The sequence below is a fragment of the Falco peregrinus genome, chromosome 9 (genome assembly GCF_023634155.1).
Source record: "Falco peregrinus isolate bFalPer1 chromosome 9, bFalPer1.pri, whole genome shotgun sequence".
Taxonomy (NCBI): Eukaryota; Metazoa; Chordata; class Aves; order Falconiformes; family Falconidae; genus Falco; species Falco peregrinus.
The window spans coordinates 25234281-25250849 of NC_073729.1; the positions used below are offsets into that span (position 1 = coordinate 25234281).

General features: G+C 48.2%; 1 protein-coding gene across 1 annotated transcript in view; it reads right to left on the bottom strand.

Moving 5' to 3' along the window:
- COL9A3 (collagen type IX alpha 3 chain) overlaps window positions 1-16569 on the bottom strand; it is a 41126-nt gene that overhangs the window by 6646 nt on the left and 17911 nt on the right. Inside the window, exons 14-27 of the mRNA XM_055813848.1 lie at window positions 15247-15300; window positions 14746-14799; window positions 14173-14226; window positions 13353-13406; window positions 12177-12230; window positions 11665-11718; window positions 11310-11363; window positions 10635-10688; window positions 9853-9897; window positions 8834-8887; window positions 8349-8402; window positions 5396-5449; window positions 4619-4690; window positions 1154-1189 (exon numbers count right to left, since the gene is read on the bottom strand). Of these exons, the coding sequence (XP_055669823.1) occupies window positions 1154-1189; window positions 4619-4690; window positions 5396-5449; window positions 8349-8402; window positions 8834-8887; window positions 9853-9897; window positions 10635-10688; window positions 11310-11363; window positions 11665-11718; window positions 12177-12230; window positions 13353-13406; window positions 14173-14226; window positions 14746-14799; window positions 15247-15300 (747 nt within the window). The remainder of the gene's footprint in view (window positions 1-1153; window positions 1190-4618; window positions 4691-5395; window positions 5450-8348; window positions 8403-8833; window positions 8888-9852; window positions 9898-10634; window positions 10689-11309; window positions 11364-11664; window positions 11719-12176; window positions 12231-13352; window positions 13407-14172; window positions 14227-14745; window positions 14800-15246; window positions 15301-16569) is intronic.

Genomic DNA, 16569 nt, shown 5'->3' on the forward strand with positions numbered 1-16569 from the left:
GAAAAGCTGAACTCACACAGATGACAGCCCTGATGGGGTGCCCATGAGAGACATCCACAGGCTGGCACTGGCATTCCTCGTACAGGGAATCTAAACTGCAGGTTCCCCAGCTCTGGGTCTCACAGAAAACATGGTTTGCTATGACAACTAAATGTCCAGTGTGACTGTGTCCTCTAGGCTTCCTCAGCAGAAAGAGTCACCCCCAGAACAGCTTCATCCCACCCGTAAACAGAAGTGATCCATCAACTTGGTAAGGACCATTCCTCTCCACTTTGGGGACCGTAACATAAGTGGCTGAAGTTCTGGTGACATTAATTTTACTAGCCATGACAAGAAGCATCAATTTGCTGGTCACCTCCACAAAGCCAACCGCAGTGCCTGCAATTTGAGCATCGCTGGGAGCGACACGAATCGCTGCAACCCGCCACCACCGGCCGCACGGGCAGCACATCCCGCGCCAAATGCTCTGCAGCAGAGCTGGCTTATTACATGGCAATTACAGCAGGTAATGAACATTGTTTGTGGTGACTTGTGGCTTTACAGAGGAAGTTATTTCAAGACAAATGGAGATGAGGCTGGTCTTTCCTTCAGCAACAAAACAGAAACCACACAGGCACTGGCAAACGTAACAAGCAACACTTGCTGGAAGCGCACTCGCCTGCCGCTAAAAACAGTCACACATTAATGCAAGTCGTACACTTGGTAAAAACTGGCTCCAAAGCTCATCGCTGAGGTTAAGCCAATTACAGAAGTTAAGCAGCAAAAAGCAAAAGATTAAATTAGTCTATTAGTATGCCAAGCTTTGAGGCTGGGGCAAATCCTCTTCATCAGGCATATGAAGTTCAATGAAAAGCTGTGCCACTTCACTCGGGATGCACATGCTGCGAGGAGCTCATACACAGCATGCCTTTGTGCTTCCAAAACGCACAGCAAGAGCGTAGCACTTTTATCACAGCATTTCCATATGTCTCCATTAGAACAGACTACATCTCTTCTGCCAATGCAGGAAAAACCGGACCGAAGAGGGTTTTGTTGGTGCCTGCTCCGGAATATTTTCATTTGAGGGAGGAAAAGCAGTTTGTGCTGCCAAAGGCTGTGCCTAAGGTAAGGCTTAAACGCCTCTGCTGGCTACAGCGTGGAAGTTACCACTTACCTGGTTACCTTTGGGACCAGGAACACCAGTAGGACCCTGAAAATAAGTAAAAGAAAGAAGGCAAATGAGCTCAAGCTGTTATTTTCCTGTGAATTCCTGGTGCGGTCAGACGTTCCCTCACTCAGCACGGGGTTGGGAATTAGCCCCCCAGCTGCCAAGTAGGAGGGTCCAAATCTCATTTATGCTTCTTAGGAAACAAGAAGAGATGTTTAGCATCCTTGCTGGCTTTGCAGCACTCCCTACAGTCCCCAGTTTGTGCTGTAGGACGGTTCCCCGGCCCCTCACCAAGCCAGCAACAGCACAGGGCAGCTGCCAGACCAGGCAGGACCCCCCAGCTCAGGTCTGGTGGCTTCTGCCCACCATGTCCTCATCCTACCAGACCAGAGGGACTTGTTGACCTGGCTGGGCAATGCACTACTCTCCACCCACCTGGCACAGGCTGTCTACACCAGCCTTTCTCTTACCGTCCTCCTCAATTTCCTAAATGAAACTAAAATGAACTCTGTGCTTTTAATCCTAGGTTTTCCAACCTTTTTCACAAAAGTAATCTTTCCCATCCATCCAAAAAACTCTTGTTTTGCTCCTGCCCCTCTGCTTTTCATTACTGTCATCTCACTACTGTGAGCGAAAAAGTAATTTTACAAATTCACAGATTAAAGCACAAGGTCCAGGGTGAGGCCGGTGGGCAACTGATCTCTGCCCTTCACACCTGAAGATGTGAGGAGGAGGCAGAATTTACGTATGGTATAAAATGGACGAGAATATTTTTGTACTGTAAAGGCAAAAATCAGGATGTTCTTTCAAGGCTTTATTAGATGGTCAGTTTTCCTGGAGATTTAGGGTTAGGTGCTCCTGACTTGGAGATTCATAGAACATCACGGCCAAGGGAACAGAATGTATTTAGATGGTGAGCTGATTATCACCTTAGGAATAATTCAGGCAACTTGAAAAATCCTTCCAATTTTATCTACCGGGCATTCACAGAGAGGACATGAGACATTTTCAGCCCTCTTTGTGGCTCTGGGTCCATATAACAGAGCCAATGAGGAGTTCAGGAGAACCCAGGATCTTTTTCTCTACTGCAAAATCTACATGGAAAATTCAACCATTCTACCCTGCAAACAGGATTTCTACAGCACATTCATCAATCTGGCGCCTGCAAACTGATCTTATCTTTTATAACTAGATCTAGAGATGGCTCAGCAGAACAGAGTCTTCAAGGAGGACAAACACATAACAAGGGCATAGCATTTTGCTCAGATCAAGCACTAAGTTAAAAAAGAGGGGGGACTTCTACTAAAGAGAAAATAATTCTCAGCAAAACAGACAACAATGTGGAAATGCAAAAATGGCCACAGCTATTTATAACTCCCATATGATGTTTGCCAATGGCAAAGGTGATATATTCTTTTCTGAATACCATCATCTAGATTTATACCTCTGACTTTGCCAAATCCCAAGGCTCCATGAAAGTTTATGGCAATAAAACACAGGTTAGTCACCAAAGACCATGTTCTGCGAGGAACATTCCCTTAAACAAAAGCTTAGCCCAAAGGAGTTTGGTTCAAAACTAATTTCTGAGCAGCAGGAACCAGTGACTCACATGTGTGTCACCCTATCAGTTAAACACATCGAACGTTGTTGGCCAAGCATCTAGTGATGCCAGTGTGGAGCTGAGAGAGATGTTGCCCCAGATGGCTGCTGGCATCCAGAATCCTCAGGAATTTGATCATAATAAAAATCCTTAGAAAAAATATTTGCCTGTTGCTACCTCAGTCAGCAATACCAGTCAAATCCTTCCCCTCCCCAATATCCCACTCCAACAAGATGGTTTATAGCATCTTAATGCTATTTTGTATCTCATGATCAAATGCACTAAACCTTTTGTATTTTTTATGCCAGCAAAAACACTCACTGATATGCTGGTTTATATTCCTGGCCACAGTCGGTCCAAGGACCGTGAAAAAGCCTATCAGTACCTGCTAACTCAGGCTTGCAGGAATTACTTTTTTTTTTTTTTCAAAGAATAAAAAAAACCCCACAATTGATTTCAGGAGAGTGTGATGGGCTAGCTGCGGCTGTGTAATTCCATCCACCCTGTATTTGCAGATCTCTCTATACACACCAGGACCAGCAGGCTGGGTTGGCAGTAAAGCAAACCCAGGGCAGTGCCTGCTGCGCTTTGCCCACCCCCAGCAGCAAAGGCTGGTTTGTTTAAGCTATAAAGACACGGTCTGATGTTTTAGGGTCTTCCCAGCCCAAATCTTGTGCCCGGCAATAAGCGTGGAAATGGGCCTTGCTGGTTGCTGGTGCAGCCCTCGCTGCTCCCAGCACAGAGGTGGCCTGGGGGCACACGTGGCTGTCACCGACACCAGTGGCACTGGGCGGGCAGGGGAGGTTACACCGAGCACCAGTTGCATTCGTGGAGGTGGAAAGTCTCCAGCATCACCCACACCCGCCAGCATGCTGTCCTGGGGAAAGCTGTTAATGAGCTGGGGTGTTAAGAAACAATAAACAATTACATCTTTAGAGTAACTACACTTAACTTCAGAGCCAGAAATAAAACCTAGGTGCCTTTTTTTTTTTTTTTTTCTTTAAGCATATTTTCCCTCCCTCTGCTCTCTGGAGACCAGGCTGCTCTGTGCAGGGGCCTCCTCCCCTCTGCACGTACATTTTTCACCGCAGCGAAGCCCTACACACAGTCAGAACCCTGCAGCTCCACAATAACCCTCCTGTTCCACACTCCCAGGCTCACAGTCCCTCCAAGAGGCTTTTTTAGACCTGCCTGGAGCCAACACAGAAGGGCCATTGTGAGACTCCCGCGGTGCCACTGTGATTGCTTACACAGAAACGTCACCTTAAAGCTGGAGCCGAGGCAGGAGCGAACACACGGCTACTGTTCCCCTGCAAATGCCCTTCACTTTGCCCTGCTGGCTTCCTTTAAATGAGAATGAATTCATTTAAATAAAAAGTCACCTTTATTCTGAGGTGTGGGGCCCGAGTCTGCTGCTGTTCAGAAAGAAAATCACCGAGCAAACTGCAATTTAAAAAAACCCCAGAAAACGTAATCAAGTGTCTGAGTAACAAAAATGTGTGGCACAGCTCTGCTGGGCTCATGGGGGGAACGCTTGGGGGAAATCAGCATAGAGAGCAGGGAAAAAGCCCCAAAGGATTGTCTGGTCTGGCTAGGACAGGTTCCCAAAGTCTCTTCTAAACGATCCACCCTGTCTAGAAATAGTGGAAGTTCCTGCATGGAAGCAGAAACAAGGAGAGGAACAGAAGAGGTGGGATGCACAAATCCTGCTCCCCACCTAGGGTCCGTCTTGGGCACCAGCAGCCTCAGAGGAGGGACTGGGACCCCAGTGCGTGTTTGCTGGGGTGACATCAGCTCCCCCGTGCTCAGGGCCCCCCTACGCCCTGATTTCCTATCTCCCAAGCAGGAATTAGTTACAGATGTCTCCTTACCCTGTCACCCAACTCTCCACGAAGTCCAGTCGGACCAGGGAGGCCGGGTTCGCCACTGGCACCTTTGGGACCCTGTTAGGAAAACAAAAACCAGAAGCTACAGCTTGCAGCACCAGGAAAGCCTGCGTGTCCTGACGTGCCCAAGGCTCACCAACCTCCGTGACATGTTCTAAAAGGTCATTTGCCTTCGGTCTCCTCTCTGCTGTTCCCCCAGGACCTCGGGGCCACTCGCTGGCACCCCCGGCGCTGGCTGGCACAGCTCGCTCTGGTCCCTGCCCCCATCACAGCCCAGCTCAGCCCCTGCCGAAGCGCTGGGAATCCCACCTGTGACTCCCGATGGAGCGATGCTCCCAGAAGGTAGCACCAGTTTTTGCAGCCAGTTTCACTGGGGAGTGGGGAGCAGCTGTGAATGCTCCATGGGGGGGGGAGGAATGCGAGTCCCCAGTGTGGCAGAAGGGAGGAGGGAGCTCGCTGAAGACAAACAGGCTGGGAGCACCCAGGTGGAGGAGAAATTAAGGTGTTTATGTAGGTCAAACTGCAATCTTTCTTTTGCAAACAAACACTAAATATGAATGGTTCCAGCAAGCAGCTTATCTGGCCTCGTGCTCCTTCTACTGCCCTGTTTTAATAGAGGCATCAAACCGGTCCTGGCAAACGGGAAGATGTTTCTTCCCATCACTTGTTGCCATCAGGCTATTGCCTTGCCCGAGGTTTGCAGTTTGGCGGTGGCCCGCCGAAACACAGTGCACGTGGAATTACCCTTGTCAGCACACCAACCTGGAAACCTCTGACACCGGGGGCTCCCATCGGGCCTTGAAGACCAAGTGGCCCCTGAAAAAAGAAAGATGAGTTTAGGAAAGGAGAAAATTCAGGGCCAGGTAGGTCACTTGTGTCATTAAATCGGTTCACTTGAACAGAAAGAGCTCATGCAGTTCTGTACTGCAGCGCACTTTGCCCAGCAGCATTGCTGATGAACGCGATGAGCCACTGTAAAGCGCTGCTTGGTGTTTACTGAGCTGTGTTAATATTAACAGGAATGCTTATTTGTATATATTAATGCCTGAGAACATACCATACTCATGAGTGGGAAAGATCAACAACAGCAAAAAGTGGTAGCATGACAGAGCATAGACACTATACATTAAAGGGGATCTGCTATCCCATTATTATGCTTTTAATTGATCCAGTTCTGCAGGAAAATATTGTAAAATGGGTGCTGCCCACACTTGGAAATGAAAAATGGCAACTGCATCCACTTGCTTGGACATGCTTGGTACCAGCAATGTAGAAGGCAGAGGTATCTACACTACTAGCACAGGTGGGTTTAAGAGCCTGGCTCGCTAGACAGAACACGAACATCACCATTAGGAGTCTCTATTGCTTCCTACTGAGAAAAATCACATAAGCGATAAAGATCTTAGGTGAAAAAAAATACCCTAAGTAATTTAGGCATCTAAATCCCATTTTGTGAAGTGTCTTCTTGAAACAGATGCCTTAGGCAAACTTCTGTCACAAGGCAGGACTTCAGCTTTGCCTCCTTTCACAGCTGTCTCTGCTGGGCGCAAGGTTAAGGGACACAAACAAACTGCAACCTCAGCAGATCCCTCGGCACGGACTGTCCACCTTGCCCAAGGAACCAGCTGCCCACTGGATCACACTGCCCTGTGCCCTCTGTTAAAATGGCATCTGTATTTTTTCCTTAAGTATTGTTTAGCCCTACAAAATTCTCCCTGTTATCTGAGTATCCACTGTCTCTCCTGATTTTTTCGGGCTGTCATGAAGAGGAATGATGGGTGACGCTGTACGATCTGAACCATGTGCCCTTATCCCTGCCTGGCTCTCAGGATCAGCACGGCCGTATCTGTGCAGAAACCAGTGGCTGCCCAGACGAAGGAGCTGATCTGCTGAGATCCAGCAGCATCCTTTGGGCTAGAGAACTAACTGCTCAGGTGTCTTTGTGGCTACTGTTTCCACTTCTGTTCTCTGCTTGTCATTCAGTAAGTAACTTCTGAGAGTCGTAAGTAAAGAACTCTAGGAAAGTGAAGTTAAAACTCATCAAAAGTGCTGCTGCTGTGCTGCTGCCTTTAAAAGTGGTGGGACCTGACAGAGCCAGACAGCCTCTGGATGGGAAGAAGCCCTTGCTAGGCTACGCTAAATAAAGCCGAATTGTTCTGAGCCAAACAGCCTCAACACTAGACAAATCCCACAGCTCTCTTAGAATAGCCTAGGCTTAACTATACTTCATATAAATTAAGACATATCACAAATCAGAAATTAGAAACCCAGGTTAGAAAGAAATGTGGGTTCAGCTGCTATTACACCCCCGTCAGAAGTCCGCAGCAATGCAATCAGCTCAACCACATTTGATTTTTGGCTGTAATAATACGATACCTTTTGTGAGGCCAGCTGTTTTGATGAAAAATTGCAGACTTAAAAGCAAATATTATTAATTTAGTTTATTTCTAAGGCTGATTTCCCTCTCCTTGGAAGTTTAAAGAGCAGCTGCTCACAAACAATAAATCATCACACAGTTCAATTTCTTCCAAGTGGCACATACCAGAAATCATGTTAGACTTGCTGTAGGCTTCTGGATTTCCAAATGAGATTAAAAGGGGAAAAAAAAAGAAAAGAAAAAAAGCCCAACAAAGCGACTGGAAGGTCATACCCAGCCACAACGGCAGCACTAGCTGGGGAGTGACAAAATAAAAGGTAGCCTAGCATTTTTAGTAGTGTGAACAAAATCAGGGTTTTATCATCCTGATATCATTTATTATCTATTATTATCTATTAGCTATTTAGCAAGGGCACATCAGGTAGCCATGTAGTTATCTTCAGGTTTGCATTGCAACACCAGTTTGTTTCTCAGGCTCCAAGGTGATGCAGGGAATTCAAGGAAAGCAGGAGCAAGATGCTCCACTGAGGACCTCAGCGGCTTCTAGCCCAGAAATTTCAAAAAGTCATCAGTTCACAGAGAAAAAGCGAAACCCTGTTGGGGCTCGGTGTCCTGGGGGCTCACACCTACAAGCTCCCAGCCAGATCATGCTCTGCAGCACTGGGTGGGAGAAGGAAACGTGTTGACCGATTCCCCACCTGGCAACTGGCCTGGTGTGGCACCGCACGGTCGTGAGCTTCAGGGCAGCCGGGACTCTCGAGCAGCTGGAAAAAGCACGCAGCTACGTGCCGGAAAGGCAAGAGATTCCCAACAGGACTACCAGCTTTCCAAGCCCCTGTCGTTCACCAGCAGAACGCGCAGGCTCTTCCCGTTTTGTTGCTTGTTCGGCTTCAGGTTTGGCAATGAACATCTACTGCTCCAAGGAAAGCGATCCAGGAATGGGAAGGGTTTCATGGGTGGGTGGGGGCAAGTGCACATAGCAATGGCTTAAAAGGAGTTTTGCTTCATTAATGACTCGCATTCAGCAGCAGCTGCACCTTATTATTACTGTCTAATGAGGGAACTGCTGACTGCCCAGTCTCTCCTGTCCGACGGCAGCAGCCCCACGAGCCGCTTGGACAGCAGCAGCTTGCTTGGCCAAAGCGGGAGGAAGAGTCCCATTGCACTCGCATGGAGCTGTCAGTGAAAGCAGGAGCTGACACACTTAGAGCAGAGGCCAAAACTCCCCCAAGATAACACCAAGACAGAATGTGGCCTTTTACTTTAGCCGGAGAGTAATTCCCACGCACTGAACTCTGGTTTGGTATCTACTTGATCTACAAGCAGCGCTGTACTTACAGTTGCTCCTCTGGGTCCTGGCAGACCTCTCTCACCAGGAACACCAACATCACCCTGCGAATAACACAAAAGTCAGCGATGCCATTTAGGAGCCACACATCCATCCTTCCCGCCCCACTGCAGAGCCAGAACGCATTCCTGGATCCTGGGCTATTTCGATCCCTGCCCCATTGGCCCATCCGCTAGGTCGCACCGCCTGCCTTGGTGGGCTTTGACCTCTGCTGCAGTGTCATATCTGTGCATGGAGGTGTCCACCCCGTCCGGCTTGCATCGTGCTCGCTGGGAAGCTCCGCGCAGGCAGGGGGCTGCCCAGGAGCGCTCCTCACGCTGGGCTCGCACGTGTTGCAGGCAGCACAGCACCCACCTACCGCGTTGCTGAAAGCTGTGTTTGTGCTGGGCAGCGGCACCCCAGCTCCAGCCTCGCAGTTTGGTTTAAAACACACTCAGCAGAGCTCATGATAAGTGTAAATAACGAGGATACGTACAGGGATGCCTGGCTCTCCAGAGGGACCTGCCTCTCCCATCTCTCCAGGAGCGCCCTGCAGATCAGAAAGCAAACACTCTGTTAGGGCACAACTCCAGAGTCATCTCTGTCCTACCTAGAGCAACAAATGGAGGAAGGAGTTAAAACCTGGATCAGGAAATAAAAGCAGTTTTAAACTTTCACAGTTTTAAGACCAAGATGACAAAACTCTCAACAATGGACATTTAAAGAACAGGGGAGCTGTAAATCCTGCCCTGGGACCAGTGACAAGGGAGGGCTGCCAGCCACAGGGCAGTGCCACCACATCCCTTCTCAGACTGGACCAGTGGGACAGGGATGCTCCTTGGAGGCATGCTCAGGACACCCCATGTCATTCGTTCCTGCATCACCTCCATGCCAGGAGAAACACCTTCCTGCAGCATGTTCTCATGCATGAGGGTTAGCAAGAATATCAATGCAGGTGCAGAGGGGGAAATTCAGAAATGAAAGGGAAGGACAGAACACAAGCTGCTTTCCAGAACAGCTTTGCCCTGGGTGGCTTTGGTCTGAGAATTCCTTCTGTCTCACAGATAGATGCCAGTCTAAAGCTCTGCAGAAGCTTTTCTCCTGAGGTGGGGGGGAAGTCTCCAAAAGGCAAGATGAGATCACCCTACTCCTGCTGGCAGATGCTCAGCCTTTTGATTCCCAAAGATGAAGCCTGTCTTGGGACTTTGACAGAAGGGTGAACACTTCCTTCTGAGTTTTACAAAACCACTGATGACTCTTCTGCGTATCTGCTCTGTCTTCACCGAACCAGGTGCAAAAGCTGCCTCAGCAAGATCAGGGTCATCTCAGTTTCACCTAATGCTGCTCCCCCCTGTCAGGGGTGCTCAGCCCCAGCAGAAATGCCGCCACCATCACTTTGGGGTAAGTCTTCCCAGGGTCTATTTGTGGGCACTAACCCCCCAAAGCTGACAAGCCTTGCTGTGACAAGTTTAGTAGTTTCCCCACCAGAACTCATCATCAGGGAGATTCACTTACTGGTTCACCCTTTGAGCCTTTAATACCTGCTCTTCCAGGCAGTCCCTGAAAAGAAAAGAAAATATTAAAGCAATATCAGAAGGAGTTATTAAATTTGTTATTCTGGTCTGATTTGACATACAAGGAGCAACATTTGCTCGAAGCAATGGAGGATTTACATTTCTGCAGCTTTCACCATAAAAATTATAGCTTCAATGTCTCTCTTGCTGGCTGCCCTAGGAGCTCTACGTATGCTAACCCTTGACAGAGCAAGGGGGAGGAAAAGGCGAATAGAGCAACAGCAGCAACATTTTGCACAGCAGAAACCTCTCTCCAGGAGTGTTCAAAATAGTCTGTAAGACTGGAAGAAAGGAATACTTCACCTCTATTTAAACAGTTGGCAGATGGGAGAGATGAAATATTTTGCCAATGAACACTAGTAAGCCAGGGACAGAGCTCAGGATATGGTATCCCAGATCTTACCTCCCTGCATAAGGGATGCACGTCACTGGGATGTGAAAAAGAAAATCCCCCTCAAATTTAGATTTTAAACGGAGCCAGAGAGGCCAAAGGCCAGGGTATTGCTATGTTAGTATATGGCAGTACTTCAGATGTTTTCTGTTCTGCCTTGTACGCTGCTCCCCTGCCTGTACGGTGGGACAGGTGCATTTCCTCTTGGCTTAAATGGGGCCCCTTGTGCAACCATGACCAAAGGAAGGTCCCCTCTCCCCAGGAAGGATCCCCGTCCGCCGGCCAAGCCGCTGTAACGCACCGAAGGTGGCAGGTCCTGCTGCTATACTCACAGGAAGACCGTTTGGCCCCTTCTCTCCCGGAGCACCCATGCGAGCTGCATCACCCTGTGGATATCAAGAGATTAGGAGGGACCCTCCAGTACTGGAAAATGGTCTGGCACAGGCAGGGGACATGTTCCCAAACGGGCATTTGTAATCTTCTCCCTCCCCTTATGTGCAGAGCCAAGAGCCTGTTGCGCCTAGAGCAGGTGGGTGCCCGCTAGATGTGGGGTGCCCAGAGCTCCCAGGGGTCTCCCTCCTCCCCTTGCAGCTCCCAGCCTTCCGTGGTGGCACATGGTCCACGCTCCTGTGGGATCATCGTTCAAAAACCTGGCAACAAGCACCTGAGAGCACTTTGTCTACAGGCAATTAAAATAAACAGATGTCTCTGTCAGCAGCTCTGAAAAGGCATCTCCGAAGGCCTGGAGTTAGCCGACAGGAACCACTAAATGTAGGGGCACAGCTGAGTTTAGATCATATGTGCATCTTCTTTCTTTAGGGAATTTCCTTGGGATTAATTAATAGCAGCAACTTCGCTTTTCTTCGCTAGTTACACTGTTGGAAAACTTTTTAGAAGCAAAAGCTTTCCAGCCGTGCTCTTTCTTGACAAGTTATCAGTAGCTTTGCAAGACACACGGGACAGTAACAGAAATCTTCCCTGCGGTGTTTAAGTAGGACTTTACAAACCTTCTCACCATCGAGTCCAGGAGCTCCATCCCGTCCATCCTTGCCAGGCATGCCCTGCAACCGTGCACAACACAGGTTAAGGTTATCAGGAGACTCTGTGACTTACAAAATACATTCACATCAAAGAACCTTTTGGCAATTAGGTCCAGCTCCAGTTGTACTGGGGAGATTTTTTCATTAACAGCAGTACGAGGAGGGTTTAATCCAACTGGGATTACACTGAAGGTTACAGAGGCCCAAAGAGCAGAAGTGTGACAGCAAAGACTGTAAGATGCAAGTTTTTTCCTATCGTGTTTTACCCCACCATCTGCAAGCAAGACAACAGTGAGACTTGCATCCTATTTAATTGACTTACAGGTTCTCCTATGAGTCCACGAGCCCCTGGGTTTCCTTTGGGTCCAGGTCTACCCTAGAAATCAACAATAAATCCTGCGTTATCCAGGACACAGCCCTTAAGAACAATCAGTCAACAAAGATAATACTCAGACTCTGTAGGGACATTTCAGTCAGTTTGTGCTGGCTCCTGTCCTGTTCCTGTAGGTATGGTGGTTCTTTTAGGACAACACCAAAAAAATGGCCCAACGCTGGCTGCAGCACCTGGGCAAGGTCTTGATCATTTCAAAGGATGGAGATGTCAGATCTGACCCCCGCGCTCCAGGCTGTAAGCAGCACTTAGGCACCTTATTACTTCAGCATCTTTAATAAGATTTAAACATCCCACTTTTGAGAATACTTTCATCCCTTTCAAATAAACCAAGGGGTTTATTTGTCCATTCTGCCCAGCACAAGCCACAATAAGCCTGTGAAACAGACCCCTTTGCATGTCACGTCCAAACCTGGAGCAGACTGGTGTTCCACTGCACTTACAGTGTCGCCTTTGGGCCCTCTGAAGCCTTGAGGTCCTTTGCTTCCTTGGTCTCCCTGTGACAGAAGAGGAAAAGCCATTAAGCATTTTCATCGCGCAGTGACAAAGACTGATGTTTTGAGGGTGTAAATGATGTCTTTTTACGCTGTTTGCAGGTGTTAGCAGAGGTAGGAGCATCCACACTGCCCCAGCGCAGCTGTACGCTCTCAGTTACGCTCCATAACTCCTGACAGACGAATTTCAGCAGGAACCTTCCCAACAATCCCCCAGGGCAGAGACCATCTTCCCCTTCATTTAATGAAGGATTTTCTTTACCCAGAAACAGAGTGGGAGAAAAACTTCAGTATTTACTGTCTAGATTCTGCTTGGTGTAATTAAATGTTTTGGTGGACGGTAAGCACCTAATCTTATTTTAGTCTGGATGAATTTCTCCTACAATTGCAAAGAGCAGGGAGGTCCCCAGAGGGTGGTGCTGCCGCAGGGTCAGTGCAGACTGTGGCGTACTGGCTGCTCTGGGCAGGGGAAGGTGCAGCTGGTGCCACGTTATCCACACTAAGGAGAGACCGGGCGGCAGGTCGGTGGAAAATGCTGTTGGAGAGGCTGTAATGCTGCAGGTGCAGCTCAGCTCTCGTATTTAGGCACAGTAAGGAGGGTACAGGAGTCTGGCCACAGGTGCAGGTTCAGTGTTCTGTGCTTTGCCCCCAAGCTCTGCAAAAGGACGAGGCGTGCATCTTTACCAGACAACTATTTCTGCTTGTAGCAAAAGTCCTTGTGAGCTGTGGGCACTTGGGAATAGATCAGGCTCCAAGGGCATAAGCTCAGGATAGCGCTTACTGGCTCTTCCTCAAAACTCTCCTTCCCAAGAACAACACAGACACCCCTCAAGTGCTCGCCCACAGCTGCTGATGCTCAGGGAAAAGCGGTGAGGAACAGAGAGCAGGAGAAATACGGTGAACTTATTCTGGCATGGGGCACGGCCAAGGGAAAGACATCGTGAGATCTTGGTCAGGCGAAATAACATCGCTCTAACTGGAGGAAAAAAGGCAAAGGGAATAATCTGATGGAGACGGTCAGCACGCTCCTGTTCAGGGGCAGCAGAGGTTAGTGCAGGAGGAATAAACTTTAGGCTTTGGTTGTGGAAGGCAAGACCATCGAGGTGCTGAGACACAGATACATACAGCTTTCCCTGGAGGTCCTGGGATTCCAGGCGACCCTCTGAAACCAATGTCACCCTGCAAAGAATAACACATCATTGTAATGCTGTGGCTGGCAGAGGGTGAAGTACCAGTATCCCCAGCTTACACTGCAATCTAAGGAAACACAAAAGCCCTGGAAAGACACTCCCCTATTTCTTGCTAGCTTGCAATCCAGTCTTGCAAAAGATCCCCCTCTGAACAAGCAGGTTTTTGCTCTGGATCTCCCCACCATTATCTGTATGATACACCGATATCATTCATGGCCTTGCTATCTTGATGACACACTCATGCCTAAATAAATGCATGACACTATCAAATTCAAAACCATTCAGCCTCTAGGCTGATGGTCAAGGGACCTTGGCAAAAGTCCAAAGCCACGACGAGCTAGGGACTGGCCCTGTTCTCACTGAGGACACTTTTCACACCCTGATAATCTTTGTCCATCAGTGATTCTTCACCTTTTTCTTGGAAAACGACAGCACAAAGGGAAACGTTCATGAAACGTTTCTCAGGTTTTTGCAAGGTTCTTTAGTACTGTCAGTCTTTCAGGGATAGCACTTTGTCCTTCAGGTCTGAACGCTTAAATCAGGCTGGGCCTGATCCTGCTAATCCCTCAGGTGTGTAGCCTCCTCCTGCCTTTGGAAGATCATCTCTCTGGGGCAGGAGGTGCAGGAAAGAGCCTGTACTTCATATCTTCACAAGGTCCCCAGCCATCTTCAGTAAGGACAAATGCCACCTGGACCTCACACGAGACAAACTGGTGGTGGAGGGAGAAAATAAATCAGAAGAAAGTTTTTCTTACTCTGTCGCCAGCTGGACCCATTGGACCAGGGAGGCCTCTTAGTCCTCTTGGGCCCTAATTAAGAAAACAAATCAGTTTGAACTCTTATCACTGTTAATCATAGAATGGCAGAGCAGCATCAGGGAGCAACTCATCAACACAGAAAATGTCAAGAAATAGCGAGGAGCAGCAGAAAGCTCAGCCTGCTGATGCACCAACAAGACACTTTCCCTTTTGGTGATGACCTCTGAGCGAGTGATGCTGCTGACACCCCCTGCGTGTGCCAGCTCTCCAGCCCACCCCCCAGCTGCTCACCAGCCCAGCACGCAGCCTCGGACCCACCCAAAAGCTGCCCAGGCCTCCACCAGAGCCGCTAGCATTTGGATGTCTCGTCCAAGGGAAGGTACCAAAAGCAGGACCTGGGATTAAAGCTCAGTGAAACTACCATGATCTGGGTTTTTTTCACCAGCATCAACTTTCACATCTGTTACCCCACGGAGCCAAGAGCTGTGTGTGTAAGGCAAGGGGACTGATGGCACCGTTATGTCTCACAGTGAAAAGGTGATGGCAACTGCTCTGAAGAGTAGGTGTTACCTGCAGGCCAACGCTGCCAGGAACGCCTGGAGGACCAGGAGGGCCAGGGTTACCCTGGGGGAGAAAAATTAATCGAACAAGAGGTGATACAGCATAAACCTGCCAACACAAAGGCAGAGACCTTCTCTCCACTTTATTTCTCCCTGAGCTCCCTCCCACCCAGGTTCCTGCTTCAGAATTTGCTTCTGTGTTACAGGCAATTTGTTCTACATGCAGGGACAGCATCAGTGAAGCATCTACCCAAGTGACGAGTGAAGGGCTTTTTCCTGAGCTGACATCCCTGCACGTGAAACAATTCCTGTTAATTTATCAAACTGATCTTAACGTTATGATTATTGGGAAGATGAATTTTCTTGACGTATTAGTGCACTTCAGTCACAGTAACTTCTTCTTGCTGTTCAGCCAATTGCCTCATTTCTCCCTGTCTTCTTCAAGAAATCATTTGTTATGATGCTTTTAAAGTAAGAAATCCTCCCCCACCCCCTTTAAATGGAAGTTTACCTTCTCTCCGTCTTTTCCTATTTCGCCAGGTTCTCCTTTGTGACCAGTGTGTCCCTAGAAACAAGAGCTCCAATTATTCACGTTCCAGTACAGCCTTGTTTCAGAATTTAAATCTTATGAGATAGCGCTAAGACCTGAACCCACACAACACAGATGACTTGCTGGGAAAATAATCCGTACAGGTGCTACAGCTGTGTGAAGGGCAGTAACTTCTGGGGTTCATTAGTCACGCACCATTCCCGTGTTAGGCATCATCGTGTCAGAATTGATCTGGTCTCAAGAAGTGTCCAGATTCAGTTTTCAAGAGTGACCTGCGGTGAGACCAGGCTACAGATCTCTGGATGCAATTCTCAATTCCTGGCCAGGGACCAAAGCTCAGTTCTCATCACTTCTGAAAATGGGGCCAAGACACTTCTGAAAACTCCATTCTGCACCTTTAACCTCCCTTTTTGTTCAAGTCATCTTTAACTCTGCATCATCAAGCTTGCAAAAAAACCCACGTCCCACTGAAATCTTTTACATAAATATAGATTCAGTTTTGCTTCTTGGCTCCCTTCCTATTATTGTGGGAGAGACCCAGACTAATTTCAGCCATGGCAGATGTTAATCCTCACCACGCAAAACATCCTGTGCATCATTTGCATCATAATGGGAGACCTTCACAGGTTTTTCCATTTCACAAGCTATGAACTTTGAATAGTTATGCCCTAAACACTGTGTATTTCTAGTATTTATGACTCATCCCAGAGACCAAACAGACTTGCAAAAGGTCAGTTCATGAGGAATTGAGAGCATTTCCCAGGAGATGTTCTACCCATTGCCAACTTCTGCTAAATCCTGCTAAATCCTCCTAAAAAACTCGAGTAACTTATTACTTCAGCTTGCTGCTGGAGTGAGCCTACTGCACAGAATTCATGTGAATCATAGAGGGGACAAGATGTTTAACTGCTGAGTGAGGTTTCCTAAGGGTTGCAACCTAGAATTTACGCACCAGAATCAAACAACATAAAGCTGCCTGGTCCTAAGCCAGCTGCAAAATGACAATTAAATGGTATTTAATCACGTAAGTTATGTCTCGCTACAGTAAAATGTGTCTCTCTGTGTTCACAGGGTCTGCGAGTGCAATTTAAGAACTGGCAAGATTTTTACAGCTCTCTGAAGCCTGCAAAGGCAGCACCTCATTCCAGAGGGAGGAACCCTCACCCTATGCAAAGGGTTAAATTTCATTTGCAGGAATAAATGGCCGTAGGTAAATGTTCCACCTAACAAAGGCTGCAATCCTGCAGGGGACGGAGCCGCCAAGCCCTGCGCCCCTAAGTGCGA